The 11,152-nt window shown below is 37.7% G+C and overlaps 1 protein-coding gene and 1 pseudogene across 1 annotated transcript in view; one reads left to right on the plus strand and one right to left on the minus strand.

The window, feature by feature from the left end:
* The first annotated feature begins 541 nt into the window (after positions 1 to 541).
* LOC122093956 lies at positions 542 to 1,778 on the plus strand (annotated as a pseudogene).
* A 413-nt stretch (positions 1,779 to 2,191) lies between these two features.
* Positions 2,192 to 11,152, minus strand: part of LOC122093955 (protein disulfide-isomerase-like) — an 11,409-nt gene continuing 2,448 nt past the window's right edge. The window contains exons 6-11 of the mRNA XM_042664519.1: positions 9,749 to 9,886; positions 9,529 to 9,648; positions 8,932 to 9,049; positions 7,267 to 7,379; positions 2,728 to 2,950; positions 2,192 to 2,442 (exon numbers count right to left, since the gene is read on the minus strand). Coding sequence (XP_042520453.1) covers positions 2,741 to 2,950; positions 7,267 to 7,379; positions 8,932 to 9,049; positions 9,529 to 9,648; positions 9,749 to 9,886 — 699 coding nt within the window. The 3' untranslated portion in view covers positions 2,192 to 2,442; positions 2,728 to 2,740. The remainder of the gene's footprint in view (positions 2,443 to 2,727; positions 2,951 to 7,266; positions 7,380 to 8,931; positions 9,050 to 9,528; positions 9,649 to 9,748; positions 9,887 to 11,152) is intronic.

Below are 11,152 nucleotides of genomic sequence, written 5' to 3' on the forward strand. Positions count from 1 at the left end.
TTTTTTTTCTCGTAAAACACCCCTCTTCTTCTTCTTCCATCTTTCTTTATTGTTTCTTTGGTGAAAGTGAACCATAGAGACGCATCTTAAAACCAATCCAATTTTTTAGGGAAAAGTACATAATTATTCATTTTTGGGTTTTCCTTTACAAAATTATCCATAAAAAAATTCAAAATTAGACTTGGATTTATAAAACTATCCACCCAAAATTTCAGTTAATAAAAATATCTAAAATCAAGTTTGTGTTTATAAAACTACCCAAAATAATAATTCTTCATCTTCCACATATAATCATGTATATTTTTTTATTATAAAAACTTAAAGTAGGTAGTTTTATAAACACAAACTCAATTTTGGGTATTTTTGTAAACTTAAACTTTATATGGGTAATTTTGTAAAAGAAAACTTAATTTTGAGTCTTTTTATTAAAAACTTTTGGTGGGTATTTTGTAAAGAGAAACCCAGAAATGAATAATCATATAATTTTTCTAATTTTCTATTTATTTATTGGTTTTCTTGGAAGACCTCATCAACCAATCACCTGCCCCTGTGTAGCATCTCATCTGTGCTTGTCCAGACTCTTAAACCCTGAATCTCTCCCTGCTGCAACTTAAACCCAAAAGCAAATCTCTCTCAGTATAACCCAACTCAATCCAGTTCTGATATTTTGATTGATCCTTATCTTTTACTTCAGATTCATTGAACTCCACCTCCAACTTCACTATAAATCCAAGAATACACTACTACCTTCCCCTGTTCTGCAATTGATCATCAAAGGGCTCAAATCTCCCAATACCAGCAACCATGTCTGACCTCCCAAGCACTACAGAATACATGGATTCAGCCGTCCGTAACGGCATTCCCGTGGACGAAAACTTCCAGAAATTCTTCGAATGCTGGCTTGTTGAGCAGAATCATTACCTGCAAGAGAGCTCCTCTCTGCCTCCAAAGATCAGAACCACCCGAACATGGGAGGAGACGAAGAAGAAGTCTTGCGTCCTTTGATTAACCGAGTCCTTCGTCACTATGAAGCGTACTACCGTGCCAAATCGATCTGGATAAGTCACGATGTGTTTCGGATGTTAACTCCATCATGGAGGAGCAAGCTTGAAGACGCGTTCCTCTGGATCGGTGGGTGGAGACCCAGTATGGCTTTCCATCTCCTCTACGCCAAATCTGGGTTGCAGTTGGAGAATCATCTAACTGAGATGCTTCGTGGGCTTAGAACAGGCGATTTAGGAGACCTTTCGCCGAGTCAACTTAACCGTATCGACGAGTTGCAGAGGAAGACTATCAAAGAAGAGAAGGAATTAACGGAAAAGATGGCGAAGCATCAGGAGACCATAGCCGATTCCTCGATGGTTGAGTTGTCTCATATTGTGACTCAGTCGATGAATGAGATGGAGGGTTATGAGATGAGTTCAAACGCAGAATCGGAGAAGGAACGAGTGAACGCGGAACTGGCGGAAAAAGGGGAAGGGCTGGAGAGAATCATGGAGAAGGCGGATGATCTACGGCTGAGGACGTTGGAAGGTGCGATCGAGATCCTACGGCCAATGCAAGCTATGCATTTCTTGATCGCTGCTGCTGAGCTGCACCTTAGGCTGCATGACTGGGGGCTGCATAGAGACGCCAGTAATCACCGAGCTGGCAGTGGAAACAACTATCATGGCTGAACCACCAATCGTAACGTTTTTTTCCCCCCCTAAACTTAGCGACGATGTCCAAAGAGAACAAACACTTAATAATAGAATGAAGTAGTTTTTTAAGTTGGGAAAGTCTCTCTCGTGACACTCTTCCAGCCCTTGCTAGTGAATCATTAACCCAAATCTAAAAACACGGTATATATCAGTTGATACGTATCAATTTTTTTGGTAAATCGAAGAACCAATTCCGATTTCAATTCAAATCTTTAAATCATGATCTGGGCAGAGCCAAGCAGTTGGCCAGTTGCCAACCTAGTCGAAAAAATGATACCATCTTAAGATTTTTAGATGAAATGTTCCAGTGGCCCAATGTGTACATCCATGACTTACCAACTCTCCCTCTCATGGAGTAGGAAGCACCAATGGTTAGATTAGTTCCAGACTTCCAGTCTTCATTTGAAAGCATTCGAATACCAATCCTCATAATTTATGCTTCAGCAATTTAGGAGACCGAAACCAAAGAAGTGTCAACAGATGGAGAAAGCTAGAAGAACTCTGATTTTGTTATAGATTAAACTATAAACTACATCCGGAATCCGATAACTGTTTATCCATTCTACACTATATATAAGATAAAGAGAAGGAAAAGAAAAATGATGGACAAACTATAATTGAACAAAAAGGCACCTATTTTCTGTTTTATTCAGACTAGTCCCTTGGAACATTTTTCTTTCTTCTTGCTAGTTGCTACTCTACCACCGTAGGCCGCAGCGCCTACAGCTGAGGGAAGCAAATCCTGCAAAATAAAGAGAGGGATTGATCTCAAACTTAAGAAACTCGCAATTCTTAACAAACATCCATGACTAATGGTTAATGTGAACAAAAATCAAGTGGTGTGAGAAACGAATGGCACTGGCAAGGACAATGGCAAGGCATGTTCCCTAGCGAGAACAGGACATCAACTGTGCACTCACATAAAATGTAAGGGCAAAAATGGCTATCAATAACAAATGCAATGGTTCCATAGTTGAATAATTATATTTCAAACCCCAACAAGCATAGCACAATATTTGAGCATTACCTCCTATTATTCATCACAGCTCATCTTTTACTGAATCTTGCTCATCTTTAACAGAATCCTGGTGACCAGTTTTATCTCGGCTCTTCCGAATGAAATCGATGATAGCCTCCTTTGTTCTATCACCGTCATACTGCGAAAGGTTTCCACTAGCTGTTTTGAAGTACAGAGTTGGGTAACCTCTAACATTAAAAGTATCAGTCGGAATGTCATTTGCAGTTGCATCCTAGAAAAGGATAACAAGAAGTGAGATATGTCAGGATTTAGGAAGAGAACATCAAATACTAATGCAATATAATGGAAGGTTAATATGTCATCTATTATTTCTTAATCAGCAATAAAACAATGACAAATTTCAAGACAGTAACACCAATTGAACTCTAAAATGAACAGTTTCAGAAACAAAACAGACGAAATCCCAGAGCAATAATAACATTATAAAGCAGGTCTCTGCCACGATGGTTTCATGGGAAAGATTAGATTTCCAGAGCTGATTTCAGCAACTAAAATCTACCTTTTAATTGACAGAAATTCTCTAAGATTTGGAATTCTATATTATGATCTTGAAGTCAGATCTGGTACAGAACTCTGGTTTCAATTTTAGCTTCGAATCAGTGTGATTCATCTCTACCTTAGTTTCCGACATAAGTTTAATTGTTTCTGCTAGTTTTAAGTTTCAGTTTTTTAAATTCAGAAATCCTCTGTTCTGGATGTATCTTAATCCATTGGACCTGAACATTGGGGATATTATCAAGGTTTCAATCATGATACGTATCATATTATAGACTCTGGAATCAATACGGATGTGAGACACCCAAGGAATTTGAAATTTCTCAGACAATACATATCACTGGAATCAATACAGATGCAAAACACCAAGGAAAAATGACTCATGCCCTAGACTGTCAACTATTCTTTGTCGATATGACCCAATACAGACCAATACAGCTCGATATATTATCGAAACAACCTGCAAAACAAAGACTGACCTTGGGATGTAGTTCCTCTCCTTAGGAAATCAAGATCTTTTGAGCTTCAAAGGATTATTCTGTTGGGAGTTCTAAGCTTAAGAGTTCGGACCTGGTCTCACCAGTTCTGCCAGGTTCTGATTTTGTGATTTATTAATTTACCGGTGGTTGTCTCACGAATTTTGTCATAAGAATTTGAGAGAGCTTGGGGCTAAGGTTCTGTTGTAAAATTTCAGTTCAATCAGTGACTATTTGGGGAGTTTCACATCAATCGTTGTGGAACTGTGGTTAGCATCCAAAATAACACATATGGCCAACATCCTTCTTTATTTATTTAAGAGTCCAGTCACTAATGTCTCTTTATGAATCTCCCCTAATCTGAGCTTTAATTTCAGAAAGGCCCCATTCAAGAATATTTGTTCAATCTCCCTAGATTCTGGTTGCCCTATACATAGAGGTACAGAACTCCGACATAATTATAAAATTGTCACTGGCTTGCAATATTTGGTGGATAGCTTTTATTTGACCTCTGATTGGAATCTTTATTGCGCATGTGGGCCTAAGCAACCGAATTAGGGATAAAACCTTAGGTTGCACACCAGAAGAAAAATCTTATTTTTGGCATTTTCATTCAAATGTGGGAAATTAATAAAAGGGAGCGTCTGTTGGTAATTACAAACAGATTTTGAAACCGTACTTTATTTTCCCCCAACACAACTGTTTTTCCCTCTTGACATAGGGTTAGAGGATGTACTTCCACATAAAATAAGGTTTAATTCTTAAAATGAATAAGATCTGTCAGGTTAGAGGGTATAAAAGGAATTAACCATGGCGCTGGTACCCGTGCTTCGTCTTCTTCTTGCTCATCGTCGGTGACAAGGGATAAAACTTGGCTCTGTGCTCGCTGGCTCAGGCTGACTCCCCCTCTTCCTATCTCTCTCCCCACAAACTCCCCGCCCTCCCCTGCAACTCTGAGCTTGCCCCCCTCTTGCCACCACCATTTGGACTGCCCAAGCATCCAACCACAGAGCAACCTGATCCCCTCCCCTCTGGTGAACAAGGAATGCTCTTGAGGCCCGTAGGTACTCCGTCTCTCAACATTACAGGCAGTCCATTGCCACGTCAAGTAACCTTGATCCATCATTTCATTCTTTCACCCATCGCCATGCATTCTTGCAACCAGGCTGCACATGCCCTACATGTGGCAATCTCAATCACTCCTTCCCGTTACATCTCTCTTCTCCTCCCCATGGACAAGGAGAAACGGAAAATGCTCTCTCCTCACCTTCTCTTCCTCATCATCTCCTCTACAACATCATAATACCAAATCACCCTGCTCTGCTCAAGTCCCAGCCACCTAACCGTGCTTAAGTTTTTCATCATGTGCAGTGAGTCTGTTTCATGATCAGTAGCAAAGCTACTATAGTCCCTTCCACCTAACAACGCTTAAGTTTTATCCCTTCTTCCTTCCTCCCATTTTTGAACATGTTGCTAAGCCAAAAATATTAACTTTTTTGAACAATGCTTGAGCTTAACCTCGAAGCCATTGATCTGTCTTAAAATGGTCTAACCAAGTCCATCCCGAAAGGAATCTTCGAGCTGCATAATCTAAACAAGTTGCTCCTTCACTCGAACAATCTCTCTATTTCCTCAATTTTGCTGAAATCTGACCCATTTGTCCACTTTACATTGAGCTCTCTCCCATATCCTCTGAAAACAATACCTCTTCCGGTACCGATGCCAACGAGGACCCCATGTCTCCTCCACCAGAAATGATCATGGTGGTTTTGCCGTGCTTGGAGGGCTGGACTCCAGGCTCTACAGTCTACACCAACAACTCCAAAGGTTTCTAGGACCGAGCCATGTTCAGAAAATCTGGCCATGGATATGGGAAGCATTCGAGCTCCGTAATGGAATACATGTACAGGTCAATGTGACAGGTCGATGGGTAGAGTCCCGTCACTTCTGGTCTGCTATATACTAAATGAGTTTAATACCCCCAACATGACTAATGTTTTGACTGAGAACTTTTGTACACTCCAATTGAAATGGCTTTTCAATCCCTAATGTAGAAAGTGCTATAGTTGTTGCTATTGGACAAAAAAGAGGTTACAACTTATGTTGTAACCACCTTGGTTATAAACAGATTATCCCTTAATAAAATAGCATAATTGGGGGTTTTTTGTGCGTAAACAGTATAATTTGTTCTGAAAAAAAAAAACATGATAATTGATATTTTTTATGTTTTTGAATTATTTGTGAATGTTTAATTGTTCCCTACCATTTGAATCCCAACATATTATTTGGAATAAAAAATTAATAATATTGAACTTTTATATTGTTTTATTTTCAAATTATCCGAAATTAGAAAGGAAAAAATAAATTGCATCATTAGGTAGCACTGGATCATCTTGAGTAAGCCTTAAAGAGTAGAATGGTAAGAAATTAATATTATAGATCAGGGTTATGGGAATCGGAATCAGAATCGGTGGCCCAATCGGTCACTGCCAATACCGATACCAATATGGGCTTGTATTGGGCTGTATTGGGTACATATCGGACGTAAATTGAAAAACGAACCACTTTTTGGCTGATAATCCCAATCCATATCGGTATCATATTGGTACCAATGATACTGATACACATTGGCCAATACGATACTGATACCTTATGGTTGCTTTAGTTGCTTTTTAATATATGTCTGCATTCATGTTTAGTATGCTTAATTGCATATAAATGGCTTGGATTCTAATCACATTTTAATCTCATGTTTTATTGGTCATGTGCTAAGTTAACTACTGTTCTTATAGTGAAAAGGATTAGAATCCTCCAACTCATAACAACATGCTTTAGTGATTAGATATGATTATTAATTACTTATTTATGGTGTATTATGCTTAAAAACACTAGTTTTGAATATATCCATACAGATCTAACACGTATGCAACATCTCTTAATGCCTTTCCAATACATCTCCCAGACATCCCTTAAAATCACCTTCCCAACATGCTACTACTAACCAATACTTTAAACCTTGTATTTTATTTCCTTCACTAGCAATTCTAGCGGTGGGAAACTGTTTTGATTTCTCTGGGTTTATAGGGTTATTGAAATCTAGTTTAGCGCACCCCTGCTCCAGTTCCTCTGTATTGAATTTCATGGTTTTTTAATTAATTTATGGAGCACCTTTTTGTCTCTCTGATTGCTGCTTTTAAGAAGTCTGTAAGGTGGCTACTCAGCCCTATAGTTTGGAGTGAATTGTCTGCATATCACAGCTTCCAGAAAAATTCTAATCGAATATGGTTCTGGTTTTGGTTCTATTCATTTGTGGTAATATCTAGAAGCCAAATATTCTATCAGTTTGGCTGAAATTTGATTACCAACTCTGTTTAGATAAGTGGGTGGGTTCACAAGGGAGCTATTTGGCAACTACTAACCCTAGCTTGCATCACTTGATTGATTGACACATTGTCATCCTTCTTTAGATGGATGACAAAAAAATTCATCTAAATTGCTAGGAGATGCAAAAGGGGGATCAAAAAAAAAAAAAAAAAAAAAAAAAAGAGGAGCTTACTATCTTTGCAATGATGACATCAGCATCACTCTGGAGAGAAACAGCAATTTCATCCAAGATTGGAGCCAGCTTCTTGCAATGTCCACACCAAGGTGCATAAAACTCCAGCAAAACTGTGAACCAAATTCTCAAATTATTAAATGCCCTACAAAAATGCATGCATGATGGAGCGGAACAGAAAAGAACTATGAGCATTGGCTATCATTATTTTATTTTCTTTCTGTTTTCCATTTATAGGTGGATCATAGATGTTTCATTCAATGGTTCTACTCAAAATAACTACATAACAGGACCTAAAAATTACAGCATAATCATTTCCATTCATTTGGGTCTACATATAAACCAGGCTTTACTCTGGAATAAAGATCTTTAATTCTCATATTTTGTAGGTTCTGTTGTAGGGAATACTTTTCAAGTTTGGCATCATAGAAAGGATCCCATAATAGGTTCCTTCAGGCCCCTTTATCTACTATGTGCAGCAGCATAGATGGTTCTCAAACTTCCCCAACATCATGTTCACACCATCCTCTACTTGAGTGATAAGTTCAAGCCCAAAATATACCACCATGTGGTACAATCCAAAAACCAATTGTCAAGATTCTGATAGCTGATGACATTCCAATAAAAGGTCGACAGCATAATTTAAGTTTGACTGCAAAATTTCGCATCCTATCAGTGATACAATCCTCTACCTAATGCAGGCCATGTTTAAATTTTGGCCAAGCTTTGGTACTGGGATGGGTTGGGGCCATTGGGATTACTTTTTGGGTTTATTTACTTTAACTGGCCTAATTATAAGGCTCAAAATGGAGGACTAAAGGGGATGCACAAAATTATTATCTTATTTTAGTGGGTGGTCCATGTCGGTGAAAGTTGGATAGAAATTTAATCTATATTTTATTCCTTAGTTGTTAGTCTATGAGTTAGTTTAGGAAATTAAGAGTCATCAAAAGTTCCTAAACTAGCTCAAAAAATAACAACTTAAGAATAAATATAAGATAACTCCCCATCCAACCATCAATAACATGGGACCATTAAAATCCGATAATAATTTCATGTACTCCCTTAATCACCCAATTTTAAGCCTTATAATTCAGCTTGTTACAATAAATAAATCAAAAAATTTATGCCCAACCAAATCCAGTAATAAATCCTGGCCCAACTTTAACCAGGACTGCATTACTACCGCTCACACAAAGTCACAATATAAGACCAAAATTCCCATATGGTGGACCAGAAGGTCACAATGGATGCTTATTCATCCAAGACATACTGTCCAAAAATGCCTCATACGTGGCAAGAGGGCTATATTAGCCACTCATATATAAATACCATTCTGGAGGTGCCTGCCTGCCTGCTAAAAAACTTTTTCTCCTTCAATGTATATTACCATAAATATTATCTCATTGGAACTTAGGATGGTACCAAGTCACTCCTCTACTTGATATTGTAATGATTTGAGTAACCATGGATTTTATCCCTTTCTGTGGTGCATGGATTTCTGTCGGACTGACACAGTAAAGCATGGAAGAGATATAGTTCTATTCTTCGATCCCCTGGGAGGGAACTTTATCCACATAAAATCTTGCATTCCAGAAAGGAATTTCTTTTCCAATAATATTTCTATGGGTATTTGTTCTTCCTGATATACAAAGAAGTACATACCATTCTTTCCAGAGTTGAAAACAACATCCTGGAGGTTATCAGCAACTACAACCTTCACTGGTTCATTGTTAACTTCAGGAATTGGTTCTGACTTCACATATGGCTTTAAACTGCCATCCTGCATACAAGTACAAAATGTCAAAAATGTCATGAATCAAATCGAAGAGATAAATTTATCCAGGCCATGACTTTGCAGCTATTAATGAAATAAACAAAAAGGTTATAATATATTAATTTCAACACACTATGTTTGGATTGTGGGAATTGAATCCCATCAGTTTAGGAAGCACTTTCAGTAATTGAAGGTAGCATCCAACATGGGATATCAGATTGGATTCTCACAGACAATAGTGATTCCCATGTTTCATTAGAACTGAAACTCCACAATTTTTTGCGGAGTTATGAACTACTGGTTGTGGGAATTCGATCAGTGAGATAACACGAAGAAACTCCCCGATACCCAATTTAGGCCCACCGAATTTTGCAGCGCAGGTGCTAATCAGAAACCTTATTCATCTCAGCATTCAGAAAATCAATGGAAGATCATCCCTATAAATACAGAATTATATAAACAACAAAAAAAAGCAGAAGCATCACCATGTACTCCTTCAACCAGGGAGCAATATGATCAAGATCCAGATTTGGTTTGAGATACTTCTTGCCATCATTAGTCTGTATGATGAGGAGAGGCACCTGATTCTCTTGAAGACCAAAATACTGTTCATTCAAGCCAGAGGAAAATTAAACATGTAAAAAAGATTTAATGAGTGAAAGGAAACAGAAAATAAGAATACATCAATTAGAAGATAATAGTTACCTGGAATGCACCTTGACTGGTCTCAACGTCACCCAATAAAAATCCTACTCCCTTCTTTTTGTACTGCACTGCAACATCATGGTATTTCGACTTGAAAGTATCAGCAAGCTCACTACCGAAGTTCATAAACAGCATTGCCTGTACATTCCAAATTAGCAGAGAAGAAGGTTATTCAGAGGACAAATATGTTAGTACCAATACATGCAAAACAGAAGGCCCTTTAATAGATCATGGCAATGCTTACAGAATTTAAAAATGAAAAATCAAGGTCTACTCCCTGATAAACCCTAAAACAGTAATTCATATCATCATTAAAGCATTTAGATAATATGAAACGCCAAGTAAGTCCATATAATAGCTAAGATAGAAAAATATCTATTATAAGTTCATGCATGCTATCATGACTTGGATTGTTGGGTTCATTGGAAAAACTAATAAAGACGCACATATTCCAAGGCCTCTAGGTACTTGGACAGGCATATCCTATAGCACCCTAATATTATAGGCCAATGGTTGTTTCTCATTTGTTTTCTCTCATGGGTCAGTTCTTTTTTTCCTACGAAGGGTCACCAACCACGGACCAGTACAGACAATCCAAAGGCAGACCACACAAATCCAATATATAAGCATGTAAGCAGAATGAACCTACGAATGGCTTCAGGAAAGATAGCTGAGCCCTTCCAACATTCCATTAGACAAGGTTGATTCAGGCCAGCCCAGACTTCACATGATTTGTTTCCATTACAATTTTATATAAACATATTCACTAGAATATGCAAATGTATATAAACTATAACATATATATCGTCTTTCATAAATCATAGGATACATAGAGTGCATATGCATTTAAATGTTACATGTGTAACTACATAATTTCAAGCTCTGCCTGAATGCACAATTTGGTCAGGCCAAAGTAATATCATTGAGACAGGCTAGGTAAAGACCAATGTCTATTTGAACTTTGAACTAAGCATCAGTAACACTTATTGGGGTCCAGCCCAAAAAGCTGAGGCATTAGCGAGAGTAAACCTGACTCCGTGCAAGGTTGGGCAGGGACTGGACCAACCACTTTGCAGCCCATAATTGAATAGATTTTGACCCTCAGAAGCAATAGATTCTTATTTTTGGATAAATGGAAGCAATAGTTTCTTATTTGATAGAAATAAATTTACGAGACTTATCAATAACGTACTTAGAAAGTTTACTTTGTAATACTTCGAAATTCATGCTTTTTAACACTGGAAAATTACACGAACTAAATCATTTTAAATACAACGCAATACAAAAAAATGAAACTCAAATGTATTTTAGTTTGTAGGAGATGACACATGCAATGTCTGTCCTCTAGAGTCTAGGGTAGTATGGAAGGATTATTTTTTTTTATTTTTTTTTATTTTTTTTGGG

This window comes from Macadamia integrifolia, chromosome 11, assembly GCF_013358625.1.
Source record: "Macadamia integrifolia cultivar HAES 741 chromosome 11, SCU_Mint_v3, whole genome shotgun sequence".
NCBI classification, from domain to species: Eukaryota; Viridiplantae; Streptophyta; class Magnoliopsida; order Proteales; family Proteaceae; genus Macadamia; species Macadamia integrifolia.